The 20,313-nt window shown below is 42.2% G+C and overlaps 1 protein-coding gene across 13 annotated transcripts in view; it reads right to left on the bottom strand.

Annotated features, from left to right (window-relative positions):
- Positions 1-988: 988 nt before the first annotated feature.
- The window catches only part of Frmpd2 (FERM and PDZ domain containing 2), a 131,320-nt gene continuing 111,995 nt past the window's right edge, over positions 989-20,313 (bottom strand). For 6 of the 13 annotated variants that reach the window (XM_078042662.1, XM_021735782.3, XM_078042696.1 and 3 more), the window contains 6 exons: positions 17,952-18,166; positions 15,584-15,682; positions 11,483-11,826; positions 3,931-4,212; positions 3,678-3,764; positions 989-1,460 (listed from right to left, as the gene is read on the bottom strand). In XM_078042662.1, coding sequence (XP_077898788.1) covers positions 1,457-1,460; positions 3,678-3,764; positions 3,931-4,212; positions 11,483-11,826; positions 15,584-15,682; positions 17,952-18,166 — 1,031 coding nt within the window. In that variant the 3' untranslated portion in view covers positions 989-1,456. Of the gene's footprint in view, positions 1,461-3,677; positions 3,765-3,930; positions 4,213-4,599; positions 5,174-5,730; positions 7,099-7,562; positions 9,792-10,652; positions 10,814-11,482; positions 11,827-15,583; positions 15,683-17,951; positions 18,167-20,313 lie in introns of those variants that run through there. The other 7 variants (XM_005339077.4, XM_078042698.1, XM_078042667.1 and 4 more) reach the window with 6 other exon arrangements.

Below are 20,313 nucleotides of genomic sequence, written 5' to 3'. Positions count from 1 at the left end.
AGAAAATAAGTGACCAGAGTTCAGCAGAATGCAAGTGGTTCCAAAATTGCAAACAGTGTTATTCACTTCTTTGCATACTTGACAAATACACTAACACAGAAGCCTACAGAACTGTGTATCAGTGCAAAAGGCTATGAGAAAATCTGAAATAAGGCTGGAAAACTACTTTCTTATTAAAAAAAGAACAAGTCATGACCTATAAATCTTCTCAAGCATGAAGAGAACAGAAAGAATAAAAACAAAAGCACGCAAGGATGTAAAAATTAGAAGAATGCATAAATTAGATTTTAGAGCTCAGCCTTTTAAAAACCTTCATATTTGTTTTTTGTTTGTTGTTGTTGCTTTGTATCTCTGCTTCTGTATCTCTCCCTCTTCCAGTTGTACCTATGAGGCTATTCCCCTTTTCTCCACATTAGACCTTCACTAGGCCACATCTTTCCCTATTGTATGATCTGGGTATATCCTCAAGTATGTTTTGTAGCTTGCACTGTGATCTGCCACATATATTTCTTTTGTGCATTTGTTAATTCTACAGTTAATGTTTTAACACCTAGCAATGCTAGATCTAGTACTTCACTCTTTTTTTATTATTAGATGTTCCTATCTTATTTTTCTTCCATATAATCATTAGAATTGTATTTAAGTACAAAAGAAAAAGTCCTTTTAAGAGAATGTATTACTATGAAGATGTATAGGAAGGATACAGATAGATATCAAAACACATTTCCCCCATGGCCTTTGAATCAAGCTTCTTAGCAGATTCCTTCCAGCAAACTGGTGGTACTTTGATAACAACAGAAACTCCTTTGACCAATAGGAAACTAAAAAATACAAACTAGAACTTTGTATTTGTCCTAGAAAGTGTGTGCTAGTGCAAAGGCTTTGCCCTACCCTACTTTTTTTTTTCTTTTCAAATACTGGGGATTGAGCCTCAGTTAATTACTGGGGGTTGCAGGGCTTCACATACATTAAACAAGCACATTACCGCTAAGCTACAACCAGTCTTTTATTTTGATAGAGTCTTACTAAGCTGCCCAGGTTGGCTTTGAACTTGGGATCCTTCTGCCTTAGCATCCCCACCCACAGTAACTATGATTACAGGTGTGCACCACTGCACCCTGAAATCTTGATGAAAATGGTTTATTCCCAACTCCTTTCATGAGAGGAAGCCACCCCATCCTCATGCATACAAAGCTTTGATTGATGTAAATCCCAGAGTGTTCAAAATGAGTCTTGGAAATGATAGGCATGATGTTTTTAAAGTGAGCTCTTAACAACTGGGCCAGGTGCTCCACCCTAGGTTGTCCTCTCAGGGACCAGGAACCACAGGCTTCTTCCCTGGTGGCAGAGCCTGTAGGTATGTTTTGTGGACCACCATCATCTGTGGGCTCTTCTGTCAAAGGATGTCCTCGCAGACCTCAGTTTCTGTCTCAGGAGACTGTATCATTCTCTATATTCACCTAAAATGACAAGCAGCTTTTAATGGGTGACTCCATTATTTGGCCAGCAGCCTTCCTGAAATCTGATTGGTTAGGGCATTTGGATTTATTTGGGGTTTTTTGTTATTATTGTTTTTAGCCTCACAAAAGAGAAATACTTTGTAAGAAAAAAAGTAACCTTTGTGCCACTTGGTGGAGAGACATAAATATTATATAAATTCACATGGAAACACCTATTCTAGAGGAAATTTTAAAATACACCAGTGTGAATTCATCTCTCCTTGCTATATGATCTTAGACGAATTAAATAAGTGTTCTAAGCCCATTGTAAAAGAGAAATAAAAATACCATTCAAAATTGATGGGAAAATTACATTATCACACTAGTTTTCTATTATTATTGTCTAAATGTCTAAAAGGATCAAACAAAATAATTTCAGATACAGGTTTAAAGGATACACTACTCCATCCATAAGCAAAGTCCTCTCTACATTGTCCAAGATGTCTCCTCACTTCCAGGACAAACAAGTGTATACAGCCTTAAAGTTTGGGGGGTTAGAGACCTCTTAGGAAATACAAAGAATATTTAGAAGTTTAGATGGGGACGGGAGCTCTGAGTGCCAAGAAGCAAACAGGCCACTCCTTAAATCCCAGGCCTAGAGCTCATGCTTTGAGCATTCAATGCCTGCACACCACCCTCTATTAGCATGGCAGGGGATGAGGGTGAAAATTGCTCTCTGTTTTTGTGCAGGATAAGAGATTATGACAGTACTCATCCTAACGACATCCCAATCCACCTTTCACAGCTGAGGACTAGTCAGTCCACCTAGATCCTGACACACTTGCCCTAGATGGGTACTTCCTAGATGGGTACTTTCCCCCACCTACCCCACACCTCATGTTAGGGCACAAGTCTGCATGCCTAATTCCTTTGTCTCCGTGGAGAAAAGCAACAGAATTGGATGCATTCAGAGGGCTACATAATCTCACTGAAATAGTTTCCCCTTTACATTTATGATAAAAATAGCTAATACTTCCTGAGTATTACTACTAAACAAGTGGCATGCATTGTCACCTCACCCACAATAACAGAATGAAGTGGGTTTGGTTATCTCCATTTGGTGGTCAGCTGCATATTAGTTTAAAAATCATTTGCTACAGGATCTAATAGTGCAAACCTGAACCCATTCTTCAACGTCCTGTCCTCACTGTTCCGCTCTCTGCTGCCTGCAGATCTTGGTAGGACCTTTCATAAGCACTGATATTTGTGGTCTTTAGTTGCTTCCCTGTGGGGCCCAAAGATTGCTCAGCCTCCTTCCTTTAGCTCCCAAACTTCAAGGAGCCCCTCCAGGAAGTTTGCTTTCTACATATAAGCTGCTCCCTGCTTGCTCCACACTTTTGTGAATCCATAATATGCCTTCCTACCCTGATAAGGTTTCCAACTTCCCACAAATGCCCGTGCACTGCCTTCAAAGCCTCGGCATCATCCCCTCTATTAATGTGTTGCTTCCTATTTCAGATAAGAACCAACACTTCTATCATCATATTTGAATTTCAAATATCCACCCTTATCAGCTTGCCTGCCACTCTCCTCTGAGAATCCAGTTCAATCATTTGTGGTGGCCCAACTTCCTTTTATATAGCCAGGGAGGGAAATGTGGCTGGGACACAATGGGATGAAAGAAAATGAGTGTGTTTCAGTTATACCAGAATCTTTAGAAACTAATGCCTTGGTCAATTTCAATATGCCTTAGAAACAGGTTTATGTGAAAGTCTCTTGAATATTCAGCATCTTTTTACACTGGAAGTGCACACATTATATATACTTTATCAGAATGTTGGGATGTTTATCCACCTGTCAAAAATGTAACCTCCTCTCCGCCCAGTCTGATGGTTTGTGTTACACTTATTCCTGCCTCTTTTTCATCATATGCTCCAACCCCAGCTTGGTAACCCTGTCCCAGCTCCTAGGGCATCCTTGCATTAATAAACTTTTTTGATTTTAACCTATAACCAGTCACAGCAGCTTAACAAGAAGAGCCCCATTATGTGACAGCAAAACTGTTTTCTGAAATACATCTAAGCGAGAGGCAGGCAGGAGGAGACAAGATAGGAATTGGCCCTTGACATGTAACCCCCAGAAAGAGAGAGGCCCAAGTGATATGCTGGAGGCAGCACAGAAAGCTCTCAACCCATAGCCTTAGAGGGGAGACCAGGCCTGACTCTGTCATTTACTCACCATTTGACCTTGGAGAAGCCCCAAATGTCCTGTGTAAAATGAAGATGATGGCAGTCCCTGTCTGGTAGGTCTTTCATGGAACAAGGACTGTAGGAAACACTTAATGAAAATAGATGCCAAGACAAACCCCCAGTGGATGATGGAGGGACCTGGTAATGCCATGGACCATTATTCTGGCCCAAGTGGATTGAAAATACTGAGCCCCATGGGAAGAGTTCAGCCCCATCCCACCCAGAGAGAGCTTGATACCCACCTGAGGCCACCATCATCTGTATCCACAGGCTCTTCCAGGTCTTCCCATTCACTGTCACTCTCATGGGACCCTTCCAGAAGCAAAGGCTCTGGGAGAGGGCCCCAAGAACAGAACTGTGGCAAGGGAATGGTCCCTGAATCTGCCTCCAGACAGTCTGCACAGGGCAGCTCGTCTTCGAATACAGAGTTGATCGTCAGGTACTCTTCATCCTCCGAGGTGGGGGAAGGGCTTTCAGGTGGATAATGTACGTCACATTCCTCATCATCTCTATCCAGTTCAGGACTAGAAAACAGAAATGTGTGTCCTTCCAGTCTCAGAAACTCCTCACCCTGCTTCCTCTTCCTTGCAGGAAGCGCACCATGATGTGCCCCATGAGACCCAGCTAGACTTCAAACAGCTCCTGCAGGAGACTGCTCTGGGCACCAGAAAGCAATCACAGAATGAGGCATGGCACCTGTGCTGGAGTAGCATCAGTTTAAGACCAAAGAGCAGCCAATAAATGATACAGTCTGCATAGTAAGTGCAATGGTAGAAGCAGCTGAGAGTGTTTCATGAGCCGGGGACAGCTTACCAAGCCCCTAAGGCCACACGGGACTTGACAGAGGGCAGAGCATTGAGAGCAGCACTATGACTCAGTTCTAGGATCAACTTTTCACACGGTAAACAGAGTTTATTACTTTCTCTGGAACTTTAATATTCTCATTGCAAAAACTGGAAAGTCAACAAATTTATAGGATTGTTAGGATGCTTAAATTAAATAATTCTGGTATATATCTTCCATGGATCCTGGCACAGGGTGAGTTTTCAGTCAAAGATGCTATCATTACAACTATTATGATGATTATGATTTCAGCAGAGGGATTACATGGAAGAGCCAACAAAGGAGACTGGGAGTGACTCAAGCAAGGGAACTTCAAAGCACTTTCTGCATATATGAGGTCCTTTTCTGACTGCTGAATAAAAGTGCCTATTTCAAGAGGCAGCCAGCTGGAGTGACATTCACTCCCTGTCTTAGAAGGACATAGGAAGCAGAAGAACAGTAAAACTCATTATCTGATGTTGCAGACTCAACGGTGAAAGAATGAGCCTTCCAGGGACTACCCCAACATTGCCACACATGCCATGATTAGAAAGAACAGTCCAGGCAGACAGCAGGGAACTTTGCACAGCACTGCAGACATGCAGAGAAGGTGCTCAGAGAATATCTGTTGCAAGTCTGGTTAGAGAGGATGAGAAGGAAAATCTAAGAGAAAAGCATAGAGATTTAATTTGTTTGTTAATTTGTTTCACCAAGTACACAGATCCTCTTTTCTCAGCCTCCTTCCCCAATAGGTTGGCTTTGTTATATGTCCCTTCCCTCCCTTCTCGTTTCCCACATTGACTCTCTTAAAATCAGCTGAAGCACTTACCAATGGCTACAAACCCCGAACACCCAGAAAACGTCTGTCACAACCTGATTTTGCTGTGAAAAGGACATCATTTCTGCTCATAGAAGCTACAGGGCATGTGCGGCAGTGAATTCCATGTAAATGCATGCACACTTGTGAATATAGAAAAGAAACCGTATTTTGCACAGACTAAAGAGAAACGTTCATTTTCAAGGGGACCAAAAGCTTTCATTTTCTTTTTGTTTTGGTACTAGGGATTAAACCCCTGGGCCCCTTTACCAATGAACTACATCCCCAATCTGCTTTATTTTTGAGAGAGGTCTCCCCTAAGTTGCTGAGGCTGGCCTCAAACTTGGGATCCTCCTGCCTCAGCCTCTCTAGTTGCTGGGATTACAAGAGTATGCCTGGCTAGAAAAAAAAAAAGTGCTGGAGGGTAGGATGAGGAAGAAAAGTAAAAATTGCTGAATGTGTGGAGGAAAAAAAATGTTTTCAAAACTTAAAAACAGTAGTCCGAATCACATATAAACATAAGAACATCCAGGAAATTAGACCACTGCCCATGCTGGCCCAGGCCAAACTCCCCACCCTGAGGGGGCATGAAGCTGCTGCCCACCAGCCATTAGAGCCTTCTGAAAGTCCATACCACACCTTTACCACCTTTCTTGTTCTAACCCTTCTGATAAGGAGTCTAGCTTTGATTTGAGGCTCCAGCTTCTGATCCTGCCTAGACATAGACCTAGAAGGCTACCAACCTTTCCAGATAGGACTTGGTGTTCCCCATGGAGAGATCCTAGTCCTCATTCCACTGTAAGTTATGAAGAAATACAGCCATTGCTTCCACTCTTCTGCACACACTCAAGCTACTCTTGCAGATCTGACCTTGAACTCCACCATGGGCATGGGAAAGGGTGAACAAGGAAAGAAGAGGCACAAAAAGGCTGGTGTGTGCCCCAAGGCGGAGCCTATTGCTTAGAAAGGGCAAGACTTGGAGATCTGAGGAATTTGATAAAGACAGTAGAGCAAGGCCAGGTGTTTTGGCAGGTGGACAGACCAGGTACAGGGTCAGAGTTCTTCATTGGGGCCTGAAGCCAGTTTAAGACCTCCAGGGAGAATGTAGCAGGACTCCCATGAAGCAACGGAAGGGGTCAATGTGTTCAGAGTTCTCTGCTCACCCCCAGGTATATTTAGTGAATTTGAGTGCTCCTACCTTTGTTCCTGTCTACCAAGCTATCCAAAAGGAGTCTTTGATAGATACATGGTACCTAAAAGAAGATCTGGAGATCCACCCTGGTCTCCCTCTGCCCAACCATCTCTCTTCCATGCAAGCAGAGTCCCACCAAAATCCTGCAGCTCTTTAGCAGCTATTTCTGTGAATAAGAACCCTAATATAGCTCTGAGGTCAGTTAAATTATTCTGGAGATTCAGCTCATGATAGGTTATTTGCAGAGATAAGACACCAAGCCCAGTTTCCATAGACAGATGATGTTCTTCAAAGATCTGGATTACCAAAATCATCTCCATCTTTGAGGAAGACAAATTAGAAGATAGCATTTCAGATTTGAAATAAGAAGCTATTACAATATAATTGTTCTATTTACCTGTGGTTAATCTTACAAAAAGTTAAATTTTGTGTCTCTTCATGTAAACTTCAGCCTTTTCTCTCGCTTTTTCTCTAGCTTTCCAGTATTGGGCCTGATTCGTATCCGCATGTCCTGTTAGCCCTAGTGATGCTCTGGGTCTTTGCTCCTTTAACATTTGGCAGGTCAGGTTTGCAATGTCTCTAAGACATCAAGTAGAGAGGTATAATGGAGTGCTATATTTGAAGCTCAAATGATAAATTTGAGACGGAGATCAATATTTTGGAGTTGACAGAGAAATATGTCTTGGTGGGAGGGGGTCTTATAAGTGCTGAGAGCCTGCTGTGGGCTCCACTCTGTTAGACTACTGCTGGTCCTAGCGGGGCTTGTGCCTCACTCACTCCCCTCAATCACAGAGTAGGCATGATAGCCCTGTTCTGTTCATTGGCTGATTCATCCCCCAAAAGCTACTCTTGTCACAGCTGGCCTGGCAGCTCCTTGAGCCTGCTAATTATTCTTTACTATTCCAAGAGCAGTGCCCTCTCACAGAAGGCATTGTAGAGTCACTTTGGGTTCATTTCAAGGACTTCTGCTTTATTTTGCATTTCATTCATTCATTCATTTAGCAATACTGGGGACTGAATTCAGGGGTGCTCCACAAATGAGCTATATCTCCAGGCCTTTATTCATTTAGACACAGAGTCTCACTAAGTTGACAAAGTTGGCCTCAAACTTATTATCCTCCTGCCTCTGCCTTCCAATTTTCTGGGATCAGAGGTATATACCACTGTACCTAGCATTTTTTTTCTTTTTTGCTTCTTAAATGGCCATAAAAATTTATTATTTTACAAAATGGCATTTGCTCAACTTACATGCATTTCACTTACATCAATTCAACTACATGTGCTACATGAGAGAGGGAGGAAAGAGAGAGAAAGAGAGAACCTCAAACATTTTGCTGTGTCTAACTCCTCACCCAATGAGTGTAAGCCCTAAAGTACACATTGAGTTGGAGAAGGGAAACCTCCATGTCCGAGGTTCAGTCTCAGTTCCTATAGGCCACGATTTGAAGATACATAGTCCGCATAGAGTATGGCCCACAGATGCAAGCCTCCAGACTGCATTGGGGCTCAAACAAAGAAGTGTTCTGCTCCCACACTAAGGAAGCACATAACTTCCAAAGTGATATTCAAGGGCAAAATAACTTAATGTGATTTTCACCTTATGTCCAAACCTTAGAAACTAACCCTGAATAATATGCAGATGTGTGAGGGGAGGGGTGGGACTGTGGGGATGGAAAGGACAGTAGAATGAGACAGACATGATTACCTTATACACATGTATGATTACACTACTGGAGTGATTCTGCACCATGTACAGACAAAGGAATGAGAAGTTGTGTTCCATTTGTGTACTATATGTCAAAATGCATTCTATTGTCATGTATAACTAATTAGAACAATTTTTTTAAAAGATGCAAATGCTTCCCCAGCCAAGCCCTGCCCCTAATAGGCACAGAATCCCTACAATCCTCTGTGAAAATGAACTGCACTTCTTTCTGATGTTGTGCTTACAAAGATCCATGACTACATGATAAAAATCTCTGAACACAGAATGAAGAGAACAAAGAAGGAAAATGAAATCTAATCTTTTCTGTGACATTCTGAGTTTTCTGGGGTGCTGGAAGGCATCTGGGGTTAAGAAGTAGCCAACCAACAGATGGTAAGTTCTGGCAGTTTGTAGGAAATTTCAATTTACAAGACCTGTCCTTTAGCTAGAAATAGCCCAGGAAAGGGTAAGAATACAGACTTGTGCTGAGTCCCTACTCTGTGCCAAGTACTGTGATGTGTGATTTCTTTTGATCTGCACATGTCCTGTGCAATGGTTGTGATCTTTGTTCATAACAGGGACGCCTCCAGCTCAGGGCTGTCACCTCTCCAGGCACACTAGTAAGTAGTAAAACTAAAACCAAGATATGTGATCTAGAAGTTCATGCTTTTTTTTTGTTGTAAACTGCAGAAAATTTGACCCATAGGTATCAGAAACAAAGAGGCAGTTGGCCTGGCACAGCCACATCAAAACTGAAGATATTTCTAAGTGGATCCACAAAGAATCACAATTTTATTTTGGAATTTTTAATTCCCATCCTTCTCAGGAGTTGAAAGAACTGCCTTGTGATTGCTGGGCTTGTGCCACACTTTCATTCCGGTAGGGGGCAGTCACTAGCTATTTGTGCATTAAATGTGAGCTAATGTACTGTTGGAGGAAAAGCTGTCATGATTTGAGTTTTTCTTTCAGAGAGGAGAAAAGTTTCCTGGGGGGGGGGGCGGGGAGAACGAAAATAAAAAAAAAAATAAAGCCAGAACCATCACCAAGAGGCAAGTGCAAGGAGAAGGTGAGGGCTACAGAGGAAGCAGTGCCGACAACACTGAGGCTGCCTGCCATGGCTGTGTGGACCACGTGGGCCAGAGCAATCAGCAAAGGGTGGAAACCAAGTGAGTGCAGAGGCTCTACTAGAACACTCTGGACAAGCATTCGGGACTCTTGTGTGATTCTAAAAAGGCAACCCCCTCTAAGAATGACAGATTTTGGACATCTGGTATGCCCTTGTAAGCAGGGACAGAAAGCCAAATTTAATCAGAAAAACAAAATAATATGATGTTTCTTGCAAAAAATAAATTAAATTAATGAGAAAAGGATAAAAGGAGATGAGTATCAGAATTTTCAAATAGAAGAAATAAAGAAATAGATTTCATCTTGATAAAATGAAGCACTTTGTGATCAACAACTCTATGATATTCAAATGGGTCACTTCAAGAGGTAACCAGTTCTGCATTCCTGGAGATATTCAAACAAAAGCTGGGTCCCATTCTTGTGGAGTGTTATAGAACAGATTCTAGCAAGGAAAATGAGTTTAGGTTAGATCATCTTTATATGGAACAATCTGATATTCTATGACACTGTGAATGAAGTATTGACTGTTTACCTAGTAATTAGTTTGAAAATAGCATTTTTAGTAACTATCAACTATATTGGATTAAGGGTACATGGTAATTCTATGTCTGGGCTTGCATGTAAATCCAGAACTACTTTAGAAACCAGATGACAGGGTTTATCACCCCAAATTATCTGGATATAAGATTTTTAATAATTCAAAATAGTAGCCCCATGCCTATAGGAGGTAGAATTCTTATGTGTCCTACAAGAGCATGTTAATGATTGTCCTTGGATATATCTCCATAGGTTATTCTTTTTATGATTTTATCAAGTATATCAATTACTGCCTAGAAAGCAATTGTAAGGAACTGTAAATACACATGGGTTTATATGTTCATTATCAAACAATTGAAACTAGTATCACTGATTAATGTGCTTGCCCACCCTGTTCTACTTTGCAAGCTAGTTAGGTTTTGTTTGGTTGACACACTGTTCTTTAAAAGATTGCATCAGGTTGCTTTGAGGGAATGTGTGCCTGGACCCTGTTTGTCACATCTCTCATAAGGCTTAATTGTATGCTTATTGCTGCTTCATACAGTGGAGCCTCAATATACATAGGGGGTTGGTTTCAGAGCGTCACCCCCCCCCCATCAGATGCCCAAATCCCCTGATGTTGGAGCCCCTTATACAAAATGTAGTAGATATCTGTGTATAGCCTACACATCCTTCCACATACTTAAATCATCTCTAGATTGTTCATAATACCTAACTCAGTGGAAATGTTATGTAAATAGCTGTAACCATACTGTTTAAGGAATAATGACCAAACAAAAAATCTGTGTATTTTCAGTACAAATGCAATTTTTACAAATATTTGCAATCCATAGTTGGTTGAATCCACAATGCAGAACCCACACATATGAAGGGCTGGCTATTCTTCATATCAGCAGATAGTCGTATTTATCTACTCGTGTCTCTCGTCTAGGATGACCATAAATTGGAGCAATTTAATCTCAATGCATTTATATATTGTCAAACACAAACTACTGCTCTTTGCTATTTGCCTGTTGGGTGCATAGGCATTGAGTTGGCAAACACGTAGAAGCAGTAACTGCCCCCTTGCATTTGTACTCCACTCTCTGCTCCTAGCAAGTTTCCTAGAACTTTGGGCATATAATAAATAATTATCTAACTAAAGATGTGTGTTTCATGAGAACAGTAGTAAACTAGAAAAATTTACAGATGGATAGGAACAAAAATGACTGTTAACATGAAAATTTCACTCTGTGAAGATGTAGATGTATTTTTTAAAGGTGGTGTGGATAATAAAGAATTATATTGCAAGAATTTCTTACCACTATTAGAGGCTTTAAAAGGCTATTAATGGTATAGGACAAAGTTTTGTGAAAACCCGAGGCTGCCTTCTGTGTTCTCCAGGACATACTGGGGACAATCTTGGTCTAAGTAGGTTGCTTCCCCCAAATCTCACAAGCTGTGGTTACAAAAACTATGCTCCTCTTCTTTCTGCTTCCCTTCCAAATGTCTAGAACAATACTGGACACAATAAGCATCTGAGCCTAGTTACTGATTGATTGATTATAATGAAATGCATGCAATTTACAAAATGTCTGTAAATGTCATTAGTCTTACCTTCCAAGTCTCCTGATATCACACACAGAATAGCAATTTTGCCTCAGATCATTTTCCAATGAGGTAGCCAATATTGGTGGCTCCATTTCTTGGTGAAGTTTACATAAATGAGGATGGGACTCCAGAGGACGTGTCAAGGACCCAGCCCATAGTTTCTCTCTGTCTTGGCCTCCTTGTGCCTCACTGGTGGCCTTGTAAAAAGACTCTGGCCTGAGATTCAGGTCTTCCCCTGCATCCAGGGAGGCACTGTCCCTCCATCTGTCCTCTTGGTCCAGGCTGGGGCTGTGTTCTGAGTCAGTACATGTTGCCCTGGTGAGTTCTTTGTCTGCTGAGAGTGCAGATATCTATTAAAAGAAATGCTAATGATTACTGGCTCCATGGTGCACACTGAGCAAACTCTAAAACTTGCCTCTTTGAGAAATAAAAGGCTTTTTTTCATGATTGTAGGTCAGAGCAGTTAAAAGATAGACCTTGGGGTTAGACCCCCTCCATCAAGATCCAAGCTTTCCCACTTACTCTTCCTGAACCACAGCAACACACTCAGTCCTATCCCTAGCACCTTAGTGTAGGGACAGTGAAAAACTCTCAATAAATGTGAGCTCTGATTATTTTGTAAGGAGAAATTCATTACAACACACACACACACACACACACACACACACACACACACACACACACCACTTTATCCATGGCTTCATTTTCAGTTGCTATAGTTTAAAAATAGAAAATACTAGAAATAAATAATTCATAACTTTTAAAATGCACACCATTCTCAATAGGATGATGAAATCTCAAACTATTCTGCTCCATCCTGCCCAAGCCATGAATCATCTCTGTCCTATGTATCCATGCTGTATACATTACCTGCCCACTAGTTACTCAGTAGCTATCTTGGTCACAGATCAACTATTAGAGTACTGTAGTGCTTCTGTTCAAATAACCCTTACTTTACTTAATACTGGCCAAAAGGCACAAGAGTAGTGATGCAAAAAGGCATCAGGACATAAAAGATGGAAGGACAGATTAACTCTGGTACTATGTGGCAATGCTGCAGGTCATATGGGGGGATGGGATATACAGAAGTTGGCACTATACATGGTTTTAGGTATCCCTTGGGGGTATTGAAACATATCTCTTCTGAAGAAGGGATACTACAGTATTTGCAATATTTAGACAAAATGAAAATAGGAGAAAAACTTTTTTTAAAATGTGACATTTTATCTTACTTTCCAATAAGAAAAGAGTTTTCTCTGCCTTCTAGCATGAGGCTCTTTCTTGGGTCTCAACCCCTCTTCTCCAAACATGACTTGATCCACCTCTATTGCTTGCACCTCTGTTGGCTTTTTAGGTTCTTATTTTGAAAATCTGCTATGACTTGTTACCACTACTCAACCTTCTATAGAAAGACGATCTGTGTTTCTAGAAGACCATGCATAGCACAACCTTCTGAGTCATTTGATTCTAGCCACATTCATGGCCTTTGAGCTATTTTACAACTCTATGAATAAATGTGTTGTTTTTTGAAATCTCTCTTGAATCAGTTTTAACATCTGCCTAGTTTCCTCTTTGAATGAGTTAAAGAAAATCTTTAACAGGTGCTCATGTTTATAACTGTATGACTTCACCTTCGCCTGAAAATTAGGTCAGCACTTCTAATCCATAATCTACATCCCAGTGAGCACACTGGCTGAGCTCACAGCCCTGTCCTCACCTCTACCACCCTACCCCTGAGGATCCCCTGCCCTTCTGACTGTCTATATCCCCAAATGAGAGGTGCACATTTATTAATTAGAAATTAGAAACACCGTAACATGGATAGACTTGCACATTATAATGGGTGTACCAAAAATCAAAAATTAAAATAGATGAGAAAAAATGAAAAGAAAGAACACTTATCACAGTTTTGTATTCTTTGGGGGGACCTTCAAGATCTTTTTAACCCTCACTCTCCTTCCTGTTCCCAGTCCTCAGACACTCTCTCCCGCAGTCCTTCCACTCTTCAAGGCTTCCAGTCCAGGATCTGCTGCTCTTTAATTATCACCGTCACTCCTCTTCCCACCACCATGCTCTCACTTTTCCTTTTCCTTTGACTCTGCCTAGAGTCAAAGGACTCTACCCCATTTTTGCTACCACAAAACCAAATAACTCCCCTATGCTCCTTCCTCTCATCCCTCTCCACCTCCATCTCTAGGAAGAGTGCATGTAGAAGTCCACTCCACTCCACCTGCAGATAGTTCATCTAGATTCTAGTTTCTAGTGAAATGACTCGTGAACCTCACAGGTGCTTCTGAGCCTCTGACCACGCTAATGTGAGATGTGTGATTGCAGATGACAAATGGGTACTCAAGACTTCTGGTCCCTTCCTTCTATTGGAAGGCTCCTTACTTATTTACTCTACATACGTGGAGTTTGCTGTCAATTGCAGCCTTGTGTTGTTCTCCTAGCACTTCTCAGGCCGCCTTCTCAGTCTCATTCACTGCCTCATCTCTCTGAACCAGAACTTTCAGTGTTGAGTCCTGGTGCTGACTTCTCAGTCCTCTTCTTGACTTTCCTAATGTTGTCCCCACCACTTTAAGCCATTCTGTGATGGCTATATGCTAACAATTCCAAATTCAATTTTTCCAGTCCTGACCTCATACTTATGTGCCACAAACTCCTGTTTAATAGACCTCTTCATTTGATATGCTATAAATATATTTTTTACCCACATTTTTAATTGGTGCCTTATGGTCATATATACTGATGCTATTTGTTTTACATATTTGTATATGCACACAATATAATAATGTAATTTAGCCAATATTATTCCCCATCCATTTTCCCCCTCCCTCCCACTATAAACATCTTTATAGGCTACCAAAAACTGATTTTTATACAATGTCAGGAACTACTGCTGAACTCCCTCAGCCAAAGTTAGGCCCCCTCCCTGGATCAGCCCACATCCCACTGCTGGTTAAAGCAGAGTGAAATTCAGGATAGATCTAAGGGGATCACTGAGGCCTGTTTTTGCAGCTGCACCCTATTGACCTCTTCCTCACAGATGATGTCCCAGAGGGAAGGACCCACAAACCTCCTGTACTCAGATACCTGCCTAAGAGTTTGTTTCCTAGGACTCTACAGGGGACAGAGCAATGGGGAATTTCACGTTAGCTTGCCCACAAAACCAGATATTTGATCATACACCAGTCTAGTTATTGCTGTGATGTGCTTAACATTTAAATCTGTAGAATTTGAGTAAAATAGATTACCCTCCATAATGTGGAGCTTTATCCAATCAGATGAAGGCATTGAGAGTAAAGGTCACCTCCTGCCCCTACCCTGATAAAAGGGACTTCTGCCTCCAGACCTTCCTGGAGCTGGACTTCTACATGCACTCTGCCCTGAGGCCCCGGCCTGTTTTGGCTGGCCCCTGTAGATTTGGGGCTGGACAGCCACCAACATTCCAATCCCTTAAAATAAATGTCTTTCTTTCTTGCATGTGTGTGTGTGTGTGTGTGTGTGTGTGTGTGTGTGAGAGAGAGAGAGAGAGAGAGAGAGAGAGAGAGAGACAGACAGACAGACAGACAGAGAGACAGAGATACAGACAGAGACAGAGACATATGTATGTGTGTGTGTGTGGTACTGTTTCTCTAACATAAGCATCAAGGTAAAAATTTTGACTTTCCCTGATTCCTTTGGCTCTTTTCTTTGTACTAGATCACACATGCCTTAGGAGAACCTCCTGCTTTCCTGCTTTAGGAGGGCAGGCATACATCCTGTTTTCCACTTAATTCCTTATTTATGTGTATTCTCTTTGTTTCTTCTTCCATTCTCTGATGATCAGTCTACCAAAAAGCTTGTCCTTAGGAGGTTCCCGGCCAAAGTCTAAATGTATAAACATGTACAAGAAGACCTCAGCATGGTGAGAAGCAGAAGCAGAAGGAGGAAGGAGACTCACTGATGCTTGTGAGCTACTTATTTTCTTCCCCCAGTGGAAGGAGGTGGTGGTGAATCCTCTTACAAGTAGCAGTGTGCTTCTTAGGACCACCATACAGGCAAAAGACTTTCTGACCAAGTAACTTTGGGAGCCAGGTAAAGAGAGTAGAGTCCACAGCATCTTACCTGCCATCCCTGCTCCATCTCAGGCAGCACACCTGGAGGGGGTCGGCAAAGGAGGAGTGTGACTTCCTGTGGTGCCCCTCGCAGTAAATGGAGCACCTCCTATGAGAAACCCAGAGTCACAGTCAGATTTGGGGCTGGAATCTCTAGGGAGCTTCTCCTCTCTATTCCCCACTATGACTGGAGGGCTGCCGCTTCCCCGACCTTGATCTGTTTCATGGCTCCAGAGAAGTTTGAAGAACACCACTGTGGGCCTGACATCTCAAAGGGCAAGAAGACAAGGACAGTGGCTGTGGGGCCCACAAGGGCAATGAACAGAGGTTAGGCTGGGACTAGCCCCACTACCTAGACTTCCAGAGCATGACACTGGCTCTAAGCTTCCTGCCATGGCTTGCTGGGACCCTGAGACCCTCTCACCTGGGATACTGCAGTGGCCCACTTTGATCCCTGCCTTCTCCAGCGTCTCCCACCTCCCTTCCTCTGAATGGCCCAAGCAGTCTTCCCCAAGTGCAGAAATGGCCAAGTTTTCCTGCTACTGTACCACCTCCCTGGCTTGTCCCAAACACAGAGCACACTGTTCTCCTCTGCCACTGCCTCTCTCCCCAGCTAATTCTCCATATTCTTTCTCCCCTCTCCACCCACAGCCTAAGCTCCCACCATGCTGGACCTATGCTCTAAGCCACCTACACCCTGCCCATGACACAAGGATGTTAATAGCCCCTATTTCCTATCGAGGCTAGGATTTGTCAGTCTCCTAGTACTATTAGCATTTTAGGCTGAATAATTCTGGAGGGTTTTATTTGGGAGGGGGTTTGCAGTGCTGGGGAGTCAAGTGGGTCATTCTTTGCTGAGACACGTGTCCTATATATTGAATGATGTTTAGCAGCATCTCTGGTTTCTATTCACAGGATGCCAGCACCACCTGTCACTTGTGATAATTATAAACATCTCTGTGCGAGGCCAAATATCCCCTGAGAGACAAATGCATTTCTGCTTAAGAACTAATGATCCAGATGTTCCACAGCCTCCCACTTCAGCCACCTAGGACTTCCACAGGATGCGCTTCTTCCCTGGAGAAGTTGAAACAGCACAACAGCAAGGGCTTTCAACTCTCACAACTCTTTTTTATTTTATTTTATTTTATTTTATTTTATTTTATTTTATTTTATTTTATTTGTACTAGGGAATGAACCCAGAGGCACTACTGAGGCCAGCCTTGAATTTGCAATCCTCCTGCCTCAGTCTCCCAAGTTCCTGGGAGTAAAGACTTGTGCCACTGTGCCCAGATATGCCCTTTATTCTCTGTAGTCGTTTTTGTTTCCTGAGCTGTCCCATTTCCACCTGATCTCTGAGACTATATGAACTCCTCTCCCCCATGTCTTCAGTCTCTCTCAGAGTACAGGTTTCAGTCAGAGGATGGATGAATGAAGGTGAGACCTCCCCACCTAAGCCTGTTCTGCAGACTCCACACCCTTCCTGGCCCTTCCCAGAGCTGATCTCCACTTTCTACCTTCATACTCTGGGCTCCTGGAACCCACTTGTGTGGGCTGCATGAGGCTCCCTGTTGGACTCAACCAAAGGAGCATAGGCAGAGACTAGGGACAGGGAGGAGAGGGAGGTCAATGTTGGTCCTTAACTTCCTCTCCATGGGGTTGCCACAAGATGGTTCCTTCCCTCCGCTAACGTTGTGCCAGTGAGTCCTCTTCACCCACTCTGGAAGTTTCTGGGCTTAGGTAATTGCTCCTTCCCCATCCCCTTTGGGCTTAGGAGAGTGGGAAATGTACCCCACTATGACGAGCCCTAGTCCCCAGTCTGCTACACTCTCCCCCAACTTCCCAACAACCTGCCCACACATTATTAAATTCTCCACAAATGACTCCATTTTCTCAGTTCCTTGCAGGACCCTGATTAACTTAGACAAGATTTGACTGAGATTTATGCTATGGGAATTAAGAAAAATCCTCTTTTCTGTCTCATTCTCTCTCTCTCTCTCTCTCTCTCTCTCTCTCTCTCTCTCTCTCTCTCTCTCTCTCTCTCATTCCATTTTATCACAGGCAGGATAATCAGTGTTATATTATATAGTCAAAAACTATAAATTCAGGGGAAGAGAGCAGAAAGGGACCTACTCTAGTCCCTCCAGTCTCACACACGGCTCCAGAATTTCATGTTCAGTTTCACCGATGAACCTAATGAGAAGCAAGGCTTCCTTAAGGTCAGAGATTTAGAAACTGAGACAGAAAATTAAATGTGGGGACGCTTTCTGTGTGATGAGTCCAGGCTCTAGGTGTGAATTTCAAGAGCCTGAGTACTCCCTGCAGGGGTGGCTGATGTCAGCCTGCACACATAACTGTGGTCCTCAAGGGCCCAGCACCTGGAAGAGAAGGCCTTCTGTGGGCCTTCCATTGACTGCCAAGATAATGTCACCAACTGCGATGGCCCCATGTTCCTCAGCTGGTTGCCCTGGAAAGAGCCGCTTGATCCTCACGAGATCATTCTTGAGGTGGCTGCAGTTTTCTCTCTCCATCTGCACAAAACTGAATCCCAAACCATTGATATTCTTTTTCAGTTTGACTTCAAACTTAAGACCTGCATTTGAAACATTGATAGAAATAAATCTTTCAGTAGGTTACAACTGATAAGCTTCAAAATGCAAATTGGCAAGGTACTGAATTATTTCTGACTTGCATGAAAAGATTTCACATGCTAATTTTCATGATAGAGTCTATTATACCTATTATAGACCAGTGCTGCCCAATAGAGATGTAATATGAGCTCAAATATAAACCATAGTGTCATTTCAAAGCTTTCAAATACGTACATTAAGAAAAAAGTAAGCAGGGGCGGCGGTGCACACCTGTAATCTCAGTGGCTCAGGAGGCTGAGGCAGGATTTCAAGTTCAAATTCAGCCTCAGCAATTCAGCAAGGCCTTAAGCAATTTAAAGAGACCCTGTCTCAAAATAAAACAAAAAAATGTCTGGATATATGGCTCAGTGGTTAAGCACCCCTGGGTTCAATCCCTGGTTCCAAAAACATGTAAAAGGAAACAGATATAATTAAAATCTTAATCATATATTTTATTCAACTCAATACAAATGATCCTCAATTTATGATAGGATTACATCCTGATAAACCCCTTACAAACTGAAAATATCAAATGTAACCTACAGTGCATCCTAGCTGAACAGCACATCACTCAGCAGAACATCCATTGTTTCTCCTCCCGAGCATGGCAGCTGTCTACCATCTCCAGAGATGATCGTCTGCATATCTTGCATGACCAACCCCAGAAAAGGTCAAACTTCAAAGCTGAGGGTATAATTTCTACTGAATGCTGCTTTTGCACCAGAGTAAAGTTGAAAAATTGTAAGTGAAGCCATCAAAAGTTAGGCACCATCTGCACATCTAAAATATTATCATTTCAACATATAATCAATATGAAAAAATATTAATGAGATATTTTGCATTCTTCTTATGAACGAAGTCTTCAAAACCAGTGGCTCAATAGCCACAATGGCAAGTGGTTAGCATATTGGACAGTGCCATTAAATGGACAATGCAATTATAGATAACCAACAAATAAATATAATGATATAATTTGTATTTGAATCAAATAAACATTATTCCTTTGTAACCCTACTTGTGTTTTTAGTATGCTCAATACTAAATTTTGTGTAATTAGGTCATGGGGACAATTATGGTCAACTCTGAGGATGTTTTAGTTGCACTTGTATTTGGTTGAATGGACTGACCATATGACAAAACAGTCATTCCTGAACACCAAAGATAGACACAACCCTGGACATCTAGGGAGTATGGCAGCAAAAGAAGTCCCTGGGCTTCCTCCTGTCAACCTTCACCAACTGAGCTGACATCAATGAACAAAAGGACAGAGCCTCAACTTGTAAACGTCAGTTGGGGCAAGAATGCAAGTGGCTGAAGCCATAGAGCGGAGACATGTGACACAGCAGATTTTACTAACACTATTTGAGCCTCCTTGGCTCAGTGTGTAGTCAGTTTTTCAAAGGTCTCCATTGAGGTATGCGAAAGAATAAGAAAAGAGGAAATACTTTGTTTCAGGATAAGTGTTCATCCTGCAGCCACCACATTACTCAACCCTATGACTACCTACATCCAGTCTGTCTCACACCTTCTGCAGGTATGTCCAAGATCTCTATGCAAGGCCTGGGATACGGCTAACTCTAAATCATGACATCATAGGAAAATAAACATTTTCAATCTAGCAGGAAACAAAATCACAAGAGACATGGAAAGAGGCAATCCATCAGAAGATGGGCAATTATGCCCTTCTATACTGATCATGGATTTGCTTTTCAAAATGATGTTTCTAATAAGGCTAGTTTCCTGAACACCCTCATCTCCCAACCTGCCTCATCAGTCCTCAGATAACTCTGTTACAAATGCCTTAGCTGGAATGCATGTCTTTGAAAACACATGACCCTTCCATTGCAATTTCATCCATAAATACTTAAACATTAATATTCAGACAGCTGATCAGAAAACTGAGGAAGGCTTGGGAGCAGAATTATGCCTGGTAATCATTTTGGAACAATACATTTGTTTTCTAGAAACATGTCCCATCAGCTCTGCCAATGATCATGATCTGCATTCCTGGCGGGTTTTTTTTTTTTTTTTTTTTCAGAATCCAGAGGAAGTCTTCCTATCTTTCCCTTTTGACTCGACAATTCAAAAGCAGTACGTGATGACATGACAA

The sequence above is a fragment of the Ictidomys tridecemlineatus genome, chromosome 1 (genome assembly GCF_052094955.1).
Source record: "Ictidomys tridecemlineatus isolate mIctTri1 chromosome 1, mIctTri1.hap1, whole genome shotgun sequence".
Lineage (NCBI taxonomy): Eukaryota > Metazoa > Chordata > Mammalia > Rodentia > Sciuridae > Ictidomys > Ictidomys tridecemlineatus.
Note: the sequence above shows the minus strand (reverse complement) of the source record. Positions and strands in the feature narration are given on the sequence as shown.